General features: G+C 41.9%; 2 protein-coding genes across 2 annotated transcripts in view; both read right to left on the bottom strand.

Moving 5' to 3' along the window:
• LOC122172254 (retinoid-inducible serine carboxypeptidase-like) overlaps nt 1-17,568 on the bottom strand; it is a 331,017-nt gene that overhangs the window by 216,624 nt on the left and 96,825 nt on the right. The gene's annotated exons all lie outside the window — the stretch shown is intronic.
• RAB11FIP4 (RAB11 family interacting protein 4) overlaps nt 1-17,568 on the bottom strand; it is a 209,681-nt gene that overhangs the window by 124,455 nt on the left and 67,658 nt on the right. The window contains exon 2 of the mRNA XM_005282824.5: nt 10,362-10,449. Coding sequence (XP_005282881.3) covers nt 10,362-10,449 — 88 coding nt within the window. The remainder of the gene's footprint in view (nt 1-10,361; nt 10,450-17,568) is intronic.

The raw sequence follows: 17,568 nt of genomic DNA, 5'->3' as shown, positions 1-17,568 counted from the left end.
TTCTTTCTTTCTTTCATGGCAAAGCAGACTTGACTGAATAGTCGCTAGTCGCCACCAGCTGTAATTCCTAAATACTTAGCGTTTATATTCTCTCACTCTGCTGTGTCCTTCAGGTAATGTAATAACTCCTTTCTAATACTACCCCATTTCCACCAATAACGTAATGTAACTTTTGATATCTTAAGACATTTGAATTCCTCAGAAAGCTTTTCCCTTTCATTATCGAAGCTCTCACAGATCCTATACAAGGTGATCAGTTGTTTCTTCCACCTTACAGAGCACACATAGGCCATCTTTGTGTCTGTCTATTTAAAAAAATTAATTGTTTAAGCCACAATGGCTAATTAATTCTCTGAACAAAATCATTTCATTTTTCCTATTCAGGCTCTGAAGTATGTCATTATCCTCAGCTCTAGGGCACAATTCAAACAATCTTCTTCCTCTTTTTTCATTAATCCAATTTTGTTGCTATTCCTCTTACATTTTTTCTATACTGGGATTTTAACTTCCTGTTTACTCAAGGGTATTTCTATGTCAATCTTTCCATTTCTTATAGTCTTTTTAGCTGCTTTGTCCACCATTTCTTTCCTTGTTATCCCGAAAAAGCCTTCCTTCTATAGCAGATTATACACCTTTTCAATATCTAGAAAGGCAGCTATCATGAAACCTTTGTGCCTCATATCATGAAACCTTTGTGCCTCATACTTTTTTGTATTTCAGTTTCTATTTAAGAATGTGATCAGCTCCTTTCTGCTACAAATTTCCTCTCTTTATATTAACGAGCCTGCTCTTTATACTAACCAGCTGGTCTTCATGAACAATTAAGCTTGGCTCCCCCTCCAGGTGCAGCCTGGTACATTATTTGGCCGCTGCGGCCCGCATTAGCCCATTCAGGTACACACCCCACTACAGATCCCCATTACAATAATAGCCCAGCACCTCACAATCTTTAATGTGTTTGTCCTCCTAATACCTCTATATGGTAGGCAATTATTATCCCCAGCATACAGCCCTCAAGCCACTGAAGGGGAAGATGTGATGGGGAGGTGCAAGGCTGCACGGAGAGGTAAAACTGCACCCACAAAAACAATGCCTGTCCAGATTTGGAGCATTAGTTTAAGAAAGTTATTTACTTACCTGCAGTTATCAAGAAATGGAGGCATCAAATCAATTCTGAGCCAGAGGACCCGATTCTGATCTCTGTTAGGCCGGTAACATCAATGGAATTACTTGGGATCTTCACCTGTCTAACAGAGATCAGAATCTGCCCTCTACGTTCTTTCTTATGTATGCATCACAAAGCCAAAGTGAAATCTATTCTATCCTAGTCTGTGTAGGGCCTGCAGTATCTGAGCACCTTCTAGCAGTGCACTGAGCAACGTGACTACACAACTGGCCCATGTTTGTTCTCTCCCCCTCTCCTCAGAGGGAGACGCATGTGCAGTAGGGTGTCTTTTTTTAAATATACATACTGCTATGTATTTATGTTGGAGAAGGCAAGAGAAACTCAGTGCAGCAGGGAGGTCAACTTCCTTGGAGTTAGTACTTTCCACGCTACAATCCCCAGCGCAGCAACCCCCACTCGGCACCCCTCTCCACAGTAGCAACCCCAAACACCTGTCATTAGCAACAATCCCCACATCCCACCCAGCAATCCCCACACCACCACCCAGCATTCCCATCTCCCCCACACCCTGTAGCATACATCCTACCCCCTCCCAGCCAGTACTTCCCCACACACCAGCACTCAATCTATGTATATATTTTTATCGGCGCTTCTGATCTGTACTTAACTGAGAGGAGCCCTTCCATTGCTGAAGGTTAATTTTAATTGTAGCTGTTACCACGGTACCTATAAGATTGTGTGTTCCTACTTATACACTATTTTATTCTTATTCACTTGTAATTTCATAAAGGCATACACCATGTTGGTTTTGTGTTAATGATTTTATGGGAAGAGTAATACTTTCATCCAGAATGAGTGTGGAAAAGGGCACTGGGTAAGCTTTGTGGTAAAGTCCAAAGCACTGTTTGACATGACCAGCATTAATTAGAGTCTAACAAAGTAGTTTTATGCCTCTGCACAGGGATCAATACAGCCCGATTGATTATGGGCTGGATCCTCAGCGGAGGTAGATTTGTGCAGCTCCGTTGACTTCAGTAATGTAAAGGAGCTGTGCAATCTGAACCATCTGAGGATGTGGCCTCAAAACGAGGGGAATTGTATATTGGAGTAAAATAATACCCACAAAAACAAGAACATTGAAAATTGTGAGCCTGACTCTGATCTGGTGTAATTGTGTTGACTTCAGTGGATTTACTTCTGATTTACACCAGGGTAAGTGCCTTTAATCCAGTTTGCCCTGGAGGCCACAGGTCTCTCGATTCAGGATGATTTTGCGTGTCCGACAGTTCTGTAGAGCAAAGGTGCAGTGCTCTTCAAACCCTACTGAATGGTCAATTGCAAACAGCCGCTTTGAAGGAAAGTAAACACAATCACAAAGCAATTTCCTGCAAATGCTCTAAGAAGGAAATTTAACCCATGTAATTTTCATGGGCAATTAAGCAGTTTTAATACTATAGGAAATCAAATCCGGTTACTTAATTGGATGTACCTGGTTCCTGGCACATATCCTAGGAGCAGTAGCTTTTCACTTATCTACCCTTGGATCTTTAATGGTGTATTAGGCTCATTTAGGGCTTCCGGCTATATTAAGCAAAAATTTAGTTGAGCCTTAAAATAGTTTGAAGAGGCCCTAACCCCACTTCGTTAAATAGCTGGAGTGTTACTTATTAGCTAAGGCCCCAGTCCTTCGAAGACTTACTCAAGCAATTCGTTCCACTGAAGTCCAAAGGAGTAAGAAGCTCATGTGAGTAAGAAGCACTCTAAGAGCAAGGATTTGCTGGGTCAAACCTACCGTGTAAGTGGCACAGCTGGTGCTAGTTTGAAAGGGTTCATATCAGATTTTTAGTTTTTCTTTGGTGCCTTGTTGCCGTTCTTGCACTCACATGGCTCAGTCCTGATCTCGGGTATAAGGGCATGAGCCACAGACATTGATTTTAAGTCCGTCACAGCACACATCTGTAACCCACTCTTCCAGCTGTGTAGGCTACATCTCCCGTTCTGTGGCTGATCCACAGGGAGAGTTGTCTCATACTTCTCCCAGCTAACGGATTTGGAGCTGGATTTCTCAAAGTGTCTAAGTACCTAATTCCCAAGCACCTAAACACCTTTGAGGATCAAGGCCTAGGCACCTACCTGCATCTTTAGGCACCTATGTATCTTTACAGGCAACGTCAAAGGTCATGCCCAGGACTTCAATGGGACCACATGCAGAATAAACGATTGCTCCAAGTGAGTAGAGGGATTAGAATCTGGTTCTCAAGAGGCAGTGTTTGTAATTTAGCATTATAATAGACGGTATTGTGATGAAACAATCAGGCTATGTAACACTGGTCAATATATCTCATATGAAAGACATTATACAGTAATTACTGTACAGTTGTTGATGTTGTTTCCATAGTTTAAATAGCCTCTGGAAAGTCTAAATGCATTTTTCCCTATTACTTTTCTATTTAAAAATATGAATATATATTCATGTATTTCCAATGCAAGAGAATCTATGACAACTCATTTCCTGTTCCTTTAATGTAATCTGAAGTCATACTTTTTAGTTAACTGCAGCTACAAGGCCGGTAGGGGGAGCTCACCCTTTATTTGTTTGGTGTTTTTTTTATATATATAGAATAGTTTTTTTGTCAAAGAAAAGAAGAAAGAACACTATGAGAACAGAAATAGAGGTACTTAAATAGAACCAACAGGTCAAATGTACTTACTTAAACCTTACTAACCAGACTAAGGGCATTATTGTGCAAACTCTCTGAGCATAATGCTTACTACCGTGACTAACTCACTGCTGTCAACAATACGACTTCTCAAGCCAGTCTGCACTACGATTGGTAGCAACCGTTGGCAGGATCAGGCCCTCAATGAGTACAACCACAATGATCAAACATTGAACCCAGTGGACAAACATTGAAATCCTGGCCCCACTGAAGTCAATGAGAATTCTGCCACTGATGTAACTGGGGCCAGGATTTCAAAGGTGTATTTGCACCGAGCCAATATCTGATGGCAGTAGCTCTCCTGACTGGTGATGGTTAATTGAACTGATGGCACGAAGCGAGCAGCTGGAGAGTGCAGATATACCGGGAGCTAAACTTTGTTATTTTGATGTTCCAGCAAAAAAAGCTTTACAGCCTTTCTCTTGATGACAAGCCAGTCCCGGTTTGCAGCAGAGCCTAATTATGCTAGGAAAGCGGCCCCAACAGCAGGGTTACTACTCAAGTGCTGAAGCAAGACATTTACTGGATAACCCACCTCTACAAAGGAGAAAGAACAGAGGCTTTCCTTAAAGAGACAGGATGCCCTCCAGCCTAGAGTTTCACCAGAAAGATACACAACGGGTATGTCTAAACTGCAGTAAAACACCTGCGGCTGGCCCACGTCAGCTGAGTCGGGCTCGTGGGGCAAGGCTGCAGCGCTAATAGATTGCAGTGGAGACGTTCGGGTTCCAGGTTCCACAGCCTGGGCTGCAGCACGAGCCCAAACGTCTACACTGCAATTTGATAGCCCCACACAGCCTAAGCCCCGAGAGCCCAAGTCAGCTGACACGGGCCAGCCATGGTGATTTATTTCAGTGTAGACAAATCCAATGAGACGAATCTCCTCCAACCCATTCTATCCCCCATTGCTGCTCCTTCAGCTTGTCTAAATCCTCCATCCCAAGGAGTCAGGAGCATGCTGTCAATGTACACCAAAAAGCAGACTGCTAGAGGTTTAAGAAAGCTTAATTTTGTTTCTACTTGCAATCTCAGCAGCAGCTGCAGAAGTGTATGAATCATAGGTCAAGGGCCATGTGGCCATGTCCAGCTCACAGATACTGGGGAGGGGGGGAAACCTTGGCAAACAACAAGATCTTCCTTCATAAAGAGTCAGGAGATTTTTCACACACATGCACAGCAGGCAGTGCCTTGGTTTCAGCAGAGGTATGGCCACGCCACTGATTTCAGATCCCAAAGTTCAAGAGTGTTTGGATCCAGAGTTTTAATTCAGCTCTTTATTGGATACAGGAGCTATTTGCAAACTATAGATCTGGATTTCAAACACGCCACTGTTTGGGAGTGTTTAGTTCTGGAGTTTTGGACCCAATCCAAATCTGGTTTCGAAGACCTCATCTAAGAGATTCAATCACATTTCTAAACTTCATGGAACTCAATTTTTCTCCGTCAAGGCTGATTCTCTGCTGCTGGGATGTGAATCCAGGATTCCAGAGAACTCAGATGTTTCAAGCCCAATGTTTAAACACTAATTCACGACACAGACAACTCCCAGATAGGAAGACAAAAGTATTTCACTTCTGCTAGGCAAAAAGTTATCCTTCATCCCGGACTATCAAGGGAACTATCCCCAAGAGCTCAGCTCTGTGATGAGACAATTTAATCTGAAGTCTCATAAATAAGAAATATGGCAAGGAATTAGGGTAGCAAATTTTTGAATGTAAATGTTTGGCTTCAACCACTAAGAATAACACAGATTCATACTCAATTAGAACAAAACCTCGGGATTTATCAGAGTGTCTCATTTTGCTAAATTAATCTCATTACTATACACAATCCAAATAAACTGGGATGTTGAAGGGCCATATTTAAAATCGGTTGCAGCCTAGTTGGATTGATCGTTTTTGTCTGATAATGAGACCACTGCTATTCTTGGGACACGAAGCTCTGTTGAAAAATGAGCGATAACAACATGGTGGAGTCGTGATTTTTGGAAGGTGAGCATACATTTTCTCAACTTTAATAAGAGCAATTTGTTTTAAAGAAAGAAAAATGTCTCTGCTGGCTGAAGACCAATAAAACCTTCATCGGGTGAGGCAAGTGATGGATCTAGTTCCTTATTAAGAGTTGCAGTAAAGTATATACATAATGGGATGTCTTTTATTAAAATAGCTATAAATACTCTTTGATTTGAGAAAGGTCTTTCAAGTATATATCCTTGATACTGATTTCATAGCATTTGCTATAAGGACTTACATAATTCAGGAAAATGTTGGCGTTATTGGTGGTTTATAATATAACCTGTGCGTGTGTGTCAGGAGCGGCGCCAGGGTTTTTGCCGCCCTAGGTGGTAGCGCTCCTCCTCTGAGCATTTGGCGGCGGGGGTCCTTCTGCTCCACGTCTTCAGGGCACTTCGGTGGCGGGTCCTGGAGCGAGTGAAGGACCCGCTGCCGAATTTCCGCCGAAGACCCGGAGCGGAAGGACCCCCCTGCCTCCGAATTTCCGCCGAGGACGGCAAAATGCCGCCCCCCAAATCCTGCCACCTAGAGTCACCCAGGGGAAGCGCCGGCCTTGGTGTGTGTGGATAAATACATATACAGATCCCCATTAATACAATTAGGTATCCAATCCGCAAGAGATGCCTCATGAATCCTTTGAAGCCTTAGGCCCCAAACTTGCAAAAAAACTTGCGGCTGTGCTTACCTTTAAGCACATTGTTATTATTATTATTTGTATTACTGCAGCACCTAGGAGCCCTAGCCCTGGACCAAGACCTCCTTGTGTTACATGCGCTACATTCAATGGAAACACTACGTTAAGCACATGTGCAGGACTGGGGGTTTAGCCTGTAACCCATTCAGGACAAAGATTGTGTCCTAGCCTTCAACTAGAACCCAGGAATCCAATCCACTGGAGCAATCACTAGACAACTTCATCTCTTAGGTTCTTATTGTGCTCTTGTACTAGCTTCCCTAATGGGTTTCCCTAGGTTTCTATTGACATAAATGTTCCCCATGTCAAGTCACCTTGTAGATGCCCTCTAAAGGTGTCTCCCCAGGCTTAATCGAGAGCATTTTCCCAGTGCAATCTCATATCGTTACACCGCTGTCCTTTGCTGCCATGAACTTTAAATTAAAACCACTGTGGCACTGCACTCTCGCCTCCTACTGGCTTCATAATAGTCTCATTGTAAGAGAGTTTCCATAGGCACCTCCTGGAATCACGCTGAGATGAGATCCGTCTGAGAGTCACCCTGTGTCTGCGCCATGCCAGAACACTGGTGCTTCAGTAAGGCCTGACCAGGTGCACAGAGAAGCACAGGTGGAATGTTTTGCCCTAAGAACCTGATAGGCTGATCAGCAGTGAAGATGTTGAGCTGTCTCCTTGTTGATTTTGCTTTGCCCTTTGGCTAAGCTCAAAAGCTTAATAGTTTTTGCCTTTTAGCAGAGGATTCTATCCTTCCCTGGAAAGGAGATGGGCTTGATGGTATGCATTTGATTCCTTTCTAGCTACCAAGAGACCTGTCATGCACATCATATAATTACCCCTTTCATAGCTGTGGCACTCTCCATCCAAAGGGCTCACAGTGCTTTACAAATATGAATTGACTAAACTCTGCAGCATCCATGAGAAAAGTAGAATTATCTTAATTTTACAAGTAGGGAACCTGAGACCCAGAGCAGCTCCAGCTCACCCTAGGACCTAACAGCAAGTCAGGAGCAGAACTGGGTCTAGAAATCTCAGGCCCCAATACCTATCCCTGCACCTAAAACATTACTCAGTGCTTCCTTCCGGGTTTTTTTTTTTTCAATCCACTACTTTTTTTTGCCAGGAAATAATATTAAAAGCTACAGCCCCTCTGAATGCAGATGTATCATTTCTGCTCCATTGCCAGGCAATACCAGAAACAAAAATTAACTAACCAGTCATATTCCCTGAACGAGGCTAATGCTGTTGAAAATAATAAAGAAAGTAAACCCAGCACAGCAATGTTGTTTTATGACTCATAAAACCACACTGAGCTAAACTTAAATCAGGTGTAAACAGCTGCTACACCACTGATTTCAGCAGAGTAGGACTCAGTTATCCCAGATCTGTATTTGGCCCGTTTTTTGCAAGGCCCTGATCCCACAGAGATTTATGCACATGTTTGGCTTTGGACATGTGAATAGTCCTATTGATTTCAAAGGAACTTTTCCTGTGTGTAATGTGGAGCATTTGCATAAGGTGGCGCATCTGCATAAATCTTTACAAGATCAGGCCCTGAGTTTTTATCACAGCCAGTTATAATGATAATGTTCCCTGGGATTAGGCCTGCTGAAATCAATTCTACCTGCATAGTAAAGTATGCACTCAGTGTCAGTGAGGCAATGAGAATCTGGCTCGAAGTATTAAAAAGTATGTGACAGGAAGGCAGTGTGGCGTAGTGGTTCCATCACTGGATCAGAATTCAGGAAATCTGGGTTGTAGTCCCAGCTCAGCCACTGGCCTGCTGGATGACCTTGGGTAAATCACTTTGCCTCGATTTCCCTATCTATAAAATGGGATATTTTGCTCCTTTGTAAAGTGCTTTGAGATCTATGGATGATCAGAGCTAGATATTATTATTAATAATAATCTGCCACTGAGTTCAAATGCTAAGATCAATTAAAAGACCAGGGGACTAGATTCCAATGTTATTTCAGAGCGACTCAAAGGGCTGAGCAATCATTATTACTGGACATTGAGGGAATACTCCTGAATACTCAAACTACTCAGCTCTTGATTGATTTTGTGTATTGAGCACTCAAATGACTTTCAGATCAGGGTAACACTTCTGTTAGATACGAAGGATTTGACCCCTAATGGATTTTGGAGTAAAGGGAACACTTTATGCAAAAACATTGTAGAGCATTTGTTTTTTAAAGGTGTGCTAAGGAAAGGAACTTTCCGTTCAAGTCTACATGGAATTACTGCGCTTAGCATAGCCACTTTTCCTAGTCACCAGTCATATCTGCAATATCTTTTTCTTTATTAATGAAATGAAGGGCAGTAGCTATATAGGGGCGTGCATGGTACCCTATGTTCTCCTAAGTACATGGAGAACTAATGAGGTAAATCAAAAGCAGCTCTCTTTTTAACAGGGACATTTCGTACAGCTGGCCCTTAATGAAGATGTGAGGTAGTGATCTCCATTGCAGATCAGTAATGCAAACCTCCCTATTGCTCAGGTGTATCATAGGCATAATAAAAAAGGCCCAGATAAGCAACAGCACTTCAGGGCTGATGGTAATGCCAAGGATCCATATGTGAAAGATAATGGGCAGGTCAAGACAATGAACATTTTCCTCCTCGCTGTATCCCTTTTGCACGCTCCTAAATCAACAGAATTTTAAGCTGCACCCGGGACATGCAACAGCAGGGACGCCCCCAAAATAGAAGGAGCCCTACACTACAGCCGGCATTCCGTGTCATCGGAGTAATGAAGATAGTTCCGAAGACAAGACATAGAGTTTTTAACAGAGATTCACATCACAATGAAGAGAAAAAATAGGCAAAATGTGATTTCTCCTTTTTCTGTGTTGCTCTGAATGCTCAAATGAGCCCATTTTACTTAAACAAACAAAACCACAAAACAAAATACCAGCTCCCCGCAAAACCAATTTTTTGTGTGTGCTAAAAATGACTCCGTTTTCATTATAACAATGGGATCACTTTGAACAAAAAGGTGGCTCTGGAATTCAAAGTTCAACCTAAGAAATGTCTATTTTTGCAGTTTTTGAATTTTTGCAGATTTTCTGTTCATTTTTTTAAAAAATGATATAAAAGTGAAATCTATGGATTAGCACAAAATCATCCCAAATAGCATCAAACATTCTGTAAAATTTCATAGAAAACTGTTCACTGCTTTCACACAGATCTATGAATTTTTAACCAAAGCCTTCACAGCTCTTTTGCCTGGGAAAACTGTCTGTGGAATGTAGAGAACTCAAATATAATTCAAATATAAATACCTATAGATGTTAGTTGAGAACATGTCTTTTACACCGGAGAAACTGTATAGGAAAAGTCTATTCATGAGTAACGGTTATTAACCCAGTATAGACTGAAGGGAAAATTCCCAGTGACCTTGATAACCTGATGCTTTTCAGGTATAGTCAAAATTTTACACCTGTGTATTCATTCATGTTTAGACCAAGCCCCTTATCCCATGTCCTGTCTAAATATGCAGGTGGTTTAAAGAAATAAGGTCCCAGTCTTACAAAGACTCATGCACATACTTAATTTGATGTGAGCAGTGTGGTTGACTTTAATGGGACTAGTCACATGCTTTAAGTTAAGCATGTGCCTAATGCTTTGCAGGATCAACGTCTTATTGATTATACTTCAGTGAGACAGAAGAGCAAAGTACAATTCACCAGCATCTATCCTAGTGAGTATCAAATCTTCTGATGCCCCATGCCCTAAGAAAACATGCTTTAGTTAAACTTTTATATTATATTTTATAATTCTATAATTTTTATAAAAGCGGCATTACTTACCTTTGATAGCAAAAACTCCATGACAGAAATCCTTGAAGTTGATTCTTCCCAGGTCATTTGGGTCCAAGTATTTAGCCAATTTTTCCACCTAGAAAAGAACATACAAAGTTTACTATGTGTTGCTTCTGTCCTGGTGAAGCTCTTATGGAGAAAACACCGGTTTCAAAAATATCTGCAGTATACATCTGAAATCAACACAAGGTAAAAATACTTATCTACATAGATATAAAACCAAAACTTTGTAACTTTCCATGGCATAAAATATAGGAGAGACTGTATATGAGAGACCCAAGAACATTAAAAGTGAAAGACGCTTAATATGACATGAGATTAATTTGTTTAGTGCAGTATTATTTTCTATAATCTCAGTTTCGTGGTTTAGCATTTCTGATGTAAATTATCACCCACCAAAGGGGATCACACGGGGCATATTGCAGTAAATTTGCATTTATATTGAGGGAGATATTTCACATTGAGGAAAAGTTGTAGGATTTTTCAGGAGAGATTTGCAGAAGAAGAGGGAGGGAATTTGGTGAATCTACACGGTGGATCGAGAGAAGGCACAAAACCAAGAGTGGGAAAGAAAGCAAAGAAACAGTTAAGTGCGGGGGAGGGGAAGAGAGCAAAGCAGGGGTGTTGGAACAATTTGTATAGTGGGGGGTGCTGAGAGCCATTGAACCAAACTGTAAACTCTGTATATGATGGAAATCACTTCAAGCCAGGGGGCGTGGCATGCCCTTAGTTCCAGCACCTATGGACCAAAGGCAGAGACAGTGTTGTCCAGTGGATAGGGCATTGGAATGGGAGTCAGAGGACTCTTCTATTCTATTCTTGGCTCTGCTACTGACCTGGTTTGTGACTGTAGGCAAAAGTCACTTCACCTCTCTGTGCCTGTTTACCCTTTGCCTGTCTTGTCTATTTAGATTGTAAACTCTTTGGGGCAAGGGCTGTCTCTCACTATGTGCAGGCACATAGTGCCTAATACAATGGGGGTCTGGGTTTGGTCTGATCCTCTAGGTGCTACTACAATATAAACATGACCAATTATTACATCAATATATACTATATATTATATTAAGATTTATGATAAGATTGTAAGGAGGAATGAGAGCAGGAATGCAGGATATTACAATATTCGGAAGGACGGAAAGCAAGCTTAAACATGCTAGTCTGAACAGCAATCAAAGCCCAGCTGAAAATATACACAGCAAATGAATGAATCCTGGTGATCCAGTTTCTCAATTTTCTGGTTTCTCACGTGCTAGTGAAACCCTACTGAATGCTTAAAGCCCTCTGGAGAGTGCACTAATGTCTGACCATGAAACCTCCTCACTTCTATTCTATCCATCCAGTACATCCAGGCCATTTGGTTTAGATGGGTTATGATCAATGGGAATATTCGCCATCCTAATGAAAGCCTGGCAGTGCTGCAAAACCAAGAGGGTCTCAGCATTTCAGTCCCCTGCTGGGGCTGTCCAGTTTGCCAGTGTATCCTATACACAAAATATGGGTTTTGAAATCATAATGCTGGGGTGCTTATATCACATGTTGCCAGTTTCCAAGGACCACTGGGACAGCAGAGTCAAACATATGGAAGAAGTAGCCCGTGGAAGTGTGCATACGGGGCAATGTTCTCATGAACCACACATCCAACTGGGACCCAGATGGAGCAGCCAGAGCCGAAACACCAGCTGACAGCTCGAGATGATTTCGCCACTCAGCATCCTTGTAATAAATGTGATGGGTTCCTCCAATAAGGTCTTATTTAGAACAATGAAATCTAATTAAGGTGCTTAGATAAGCAATAGGTAAAACTTTGATGAATCGCCCCTTTCCGTTCCCGAGAACTCAGGCTTATGCCCTGGCATTCAGTATGCACTTCCAATCAGCCTGAAGACTCAGCAATGGTGCATACCTAGGCCCTGGTTCAGTGAAGTGCAAAAGCACTTGTTTAATTTTAAGCAGGTGCCTAAGAACTTTGCTGACTCAGAGCCTTAGATACTACCCTGAATCGTGCTAAATTTCTTGGGTTGACAGATTAAGTTGGATGTTAGATAGACAGTTAGATGAACAGGTTTTGTACTGTTTTAAACACACTTGAGTAAAAATGTGGTAATGATAGCTGTGTTAGACCTGATCTGCGTACTGTATCTATACAAGCCGTACATTCCCAGTTAATTGCATTTAAAGAAACCCTGCAATTATATCAAATATATAAAAACAACAAGGAGTCTGGTGGCACCTTAAAGACTAACAGATTTATTTGGGCATAAGCTTTCGTGAGTAAGAACCTCACTTCTTCGGATGCATAGAGTGAAAGTTATATATATAATGCCTGCATCTGTAACTTTCACTCTATGCATCCGAAGAAGTGAGGTTTTTACTCACGAAAGCTTATGCCCAAATAAATCTGTTAGTCTTTAAGGTGCCACCAGACTCCTTGTTGTTGTTGTTTTTGTAGATACAGACTAACACGGCTACCCCCTGATACTTGAAATCAAATATATAAACACTTTTACATGCATTATTTAAAATCTTTAAACCCACCCCCCTCAAAACTCTATATCTGCTGCGTATTTGCTATAACAATACTTAGCACACATACAATCCCCAGTCGCCAAGTGCTTTACAAAGCATTATCCTCATTCTGTAGATGGTGAACATGAGGCACAGACAGGTTAAGTGACTTGCCCACAGTTTCACCACAAATCTGTTGCAGAACGGGGAACAAAAACCAGAACTTCCTGCTGGCTTATGGAGAAAATGTACATAAGATACTGTGGTGATGCATGCCATAGAATTGCTTATTACTGTATAAAATAATGACTTAATTGGGGTAAGAGTATTTTCCTATGGGTTGGAGACATTATTTTGATAAGGTCAAATGGATCAACCATGAATGAATCTGGGAAGACAGCAATGTGGATTTAAGAATCTATTCATGGTGCAAAATGCTTGGCGTTGACTAGGGGAGAATGGAACAATTTGATCCATAGGTTAAATCCTTCTCTTCCCCCTCCCTCTTTTTAAAAAATCACCTGCAGCTCCCCTCATGCAGATATGGCAGGTAAAGAGCTGTAGGATGAATTCTGCAGCATGCGGTGTGTTTAGGGAGAAAGCTTACAGAAGTTCTCTTATTGTGAAACCCTTTGCAGAGCTGTCAGTCTGCTGGCAAAATGCAGCATTTGGCCAGAACCATGGACAGCACACATCAAGGGAGATGCTAGAGGAATTCATCCTTACACAAACCTCTTTGATATTACATCACAGAAGGCAGAGTAGTCTTGTGATTACAGCTGCTCTCTGGGATTCAGGACTCCTGGATGCTGGTCCCAGTGGATGATCTCTGTGTAACCTCACTAACCTTTTCACGCCTCAATTTGCCCCCCTGTAAAATGGGGATACATAATAATAATCTCCTACCTCAATGGGATGGTGCAGGGATTAACTAACTGAGGTGTGTGAACTGCTCTGAGATTACCAGATAAAAAGTGCTATAGAAAAACAAAGATTGCATGGGCTAACGGACAGGCTGCCCAACTGGCACTCAGAAGTCCAGCTCAGACTTGCCGTGTGAACTCATTTACTCTCCCTGTGCGTTGGTTACCCTGTCAAATGGAAATCGTAATGATACGTACACACTTTGAGATCAAGGGATAGAAAACACAATCCAAGAGCTAAGTAAGGGTAGCATTCAGAAAGCAACTAATTAGACAAAGAGCAATAAGGTTAAAACGAAGTCAAAATGAATGTTACTTACAAACAAGGCCCAATAGGAAACTCCACGGAACCCAAATAAATGCATGGAAGTAAACTTTCCCGGTGACCTAATTTCTCTATATTCTGATTGCGTATGCTAGTGAATTATGGGGACAGAGCCACCAATGCAGTAACTCTCCAGTGTGTGTGGGATGGCAGTAAATTGAGGTGGAAAACAGCATTCCTTCCCAATCTCTGCTTGAGTGGTTTTACTCAAACCCCTGATGCGTGACTTTGATCTCTCTTCAGATACAGATTTCAGGTATCATCCATTCCCACCTGTGATCTCTCTCCTCATGTTTTCTGGACCGTTGAAAGATATGACTCGCGTTGTACATTCTAAGAGCTGTGGGACCTCTTCCCCCCAGAACTGCTGGTTAATACATAGCTGGCTGCTCAGATTATATATCCATCCAAGTCAAAGAACAAGTCCTGTGTGGCTGGCCCAGGATGTACAGTGGCTCTAGCTGGGGACGGGGGTTTACGTGTAGTTGTTCATGGAAATCACAGACCATACGTGCATGAAATACAGCTCTTGGTGCATGAGACACATAAATAAGAACTCAAGTAGAATCCGTGCACAACATAATAACAAGAGGCAATATTTTGTTCAACCTCCTATGGCTACATCCTGTCGAGCTGGAGACACATCCGTCCCTCTGTAATTGGCATCACGCACACATCTCTGATCTAACAAGCTTGTCACAGATCGGCTTGTCGAAGGAAGCCATATGCATTATGCTGACATAAATCAGATCAGATTTACTGCTGAATGGCATGAAGCTGTCTGATACGACGGAATGTTACGTCCCCAAACTGACATAATTTACAGCTTTGCCATGACTCCTTCACAGCCAGTGAGGCTAAGTGTTATCTATGAAAGAAAGGGGGGGCACCATGAGGAATGCAAGCAACAGAATGCCTTTACATTACCAGGTACTTTGGTAGCATAGATCCAGCAAGATATAAACCCATCATGCACCCGCAGGCAAAGGAAATAGAATGCTACACACTGCAGGCCTGACCAGCAGGACAGTCAATGTATAATTGTGTATATAGCACTGTGGCAAGAGGTAGATGTAGATAAAGAGTAAAGCACTGCACTGACTTAGGAGCATACGTCTCATTTGCAAAAGAGGCTTGGGGACTTCAGTACTTTTAAAATTTTTATCCTTTATCTTAATCTCTGATGGCAAGAAGGGTCTTTTGCTTGAGGCAAAGGATGGGAGTCAGCAGACCTGGGCTCTGTTATGCCACAGATGTCCTGCATGACCATGGGCAAGTTATCTAGTCTCTTTAGTGAATGGCCTAGGTTCCAACCAATTAAATAGCAGGAAAGCTGCAACCCCCTTCTTCTCCTTTCTTCACCCAGCATGGGATCTGGAGCATGGTAGCTTCCGGCTAGCTGAGAAATTCTGCTCCATGTCCAAAGCATTTTAAAACATGGCTGTGTTTTAGAGGTTGGGCAGGCAGAAGTTTGAATGTGTGGGGTGTCACTCAAAGTACAAAGTACATGTGAATGTACAATCCCCTGTGAAGATGACTTCAAAGGGCTGCCCTTGCTGATGGCCTGTGCCAAATTAGCGCATTCTGTTTCAGCACCATTCCATTTTCAGTGGAGTGATGGAGAAGCTAGCATTTATGAACCAGGGAGCCTCCCAAAGACAGCGGAGACTCCTTCGAGAGCAAAGATAGCCCCGGGGCATGCCATTATCACATTATCTATACTCTGGACTCAGAGAACAGCCTTTTCATTGCTCCACCGGTTTGCTGAGACTTGTCAGCTATGACTGCATCCCTATCAATGAGTATCTCAAGAGACGTCTTGGAAACTTTTACCTCGTGCTTCCCATATCATTTCTACTAATGCATGTTCCATTGCTCAGCCCGTAGGCCAGATCCTCAGCTGGTGTCAGTCAGTGCAGCACCACTGCAGTGCACTATTCCAACCCCTACCTGGTCAGAACTCACAAGTCAGGTCCCCCAGAATAAGGAGATTGTTTTTGAGAACTCTCATGATTTTTAAGCCAATGAATTTTGAGGTTTTTTTTTTTTAACATCGGGATTTTGGTTTATGTTTTCACGCTTTCTCCCACAACCACGAGAACTAAAAACATTTTCTAATGAAAGCCAAGATTTGCACAAAGCAATGAGACTCCGGGAGTGAGCCTTTAAGAAAACGACCAACTACTGTGAGATTCACAATAAAATCACTAGAGCTGGCAACACTGGAAGGCAACTTACACCAGCTAAGGATCTGACCCTATCGCCACAAAACATATGCCTACTTTCAACAGAAATACAGCTTTAATAAAGTAGGAGACTGGTTAGAATTCCTTCCTGAGACTTATTAAATACAAACTACCATCAACAGAAGAAAACAACTGGGTCACAGTCAGAGAATGTCATAGACGTTACAGAAAATGGAGCATCAAACCTATTCTGCAGGCCCTGTTTCTGGATATATTTAAAGCGATGTAATCAGACGCAACTAGGCCAGCAGGGGTCATGACATCAAGAGTCTAAACAGATGTAATGCCTCCTATTCAGTGAAGTAGTACAAATCTGCAGTTGGATCCTCAGCTGGTGTCAGTCAGCATAGCTCCATTGACTTCAAGGGAATTACACTGATGTACACCCACTGATGCATACAGGAGACAAATATCTAATCAGACATTAGACTTTAAGGTTATAAGACTGGTGCACGGCTTTCCCTGACAAACCGCAAACCCCCAGCATTGCAATATAAGTAAACACTATTTCAAATGCTCACAGGGTCAGTTAGGCAAATTCCATTTCCTTTTGGGTGTCTTGCTAAAAGGCAGGAAATTGTGTTCTTGGTTTTAACTTACCAATTCCTGCAACCAGCTGAGATGCTTGTGCCCAGTATAATAATAATATAATAATAACAATAATCTGATTGTGGTCCCTGAATAACACTAGCACCGTATGTTTATTCCTGAAAGCCTCTCAATGATCCAATGGTTTTAATTGCCACTCTGTTGACAACATCTAATTACATTTCTGAATCAAATCACGTATGAATGTGTTAAGCCCAGGTGTGTGCATTGTGACTGGCTACAAAAGTGCATTTACAATGAAGCAAAGCTTTAACAGGAAATGAAATTATCCCCAAGCAAATCGTTTCAGGCTCCAGGTCCACATTGTATTTAAAGTTCACAGATTTTTATTTAGATTTTATTTATAAAGCAAGTAAACTTACAAAATAGAGAGAAACAAATAGACACATACATACATATGAGTCACATCAAGAACTTTAACCGCCCTGGACTAGGTCCTCAGCTGGTGTAAAGCAACAGAGATCCAAATGAAGTCAATGGAGCTGTGTTCATTTAGATCTGCTGAGGCTACATTTGTGTCTGCAGTTATAATAAAATCTCTGCATAAATACACACAGACATGTCGGATGTACCTAGGTATCCATCTA

Source organism: Chrysemys picta, chromosome 12 (genome assembly GCF_011386835.1).
Source record: "Chrysemys picta bellii isolate R12L10 chromosome 12, ASM1138683v2, whole genome shotgun sequence".
In the NCBI taxonomy this organism is placed as follows: domain Eukaryota; kingdom Metazoa; phylum Chordata; order Testudines; family Emydidae; genus Chrysemys; species Chrysemys picta.
This window is presented reverse-complemented; position numbering and strand designations above follow the sequence as displayed.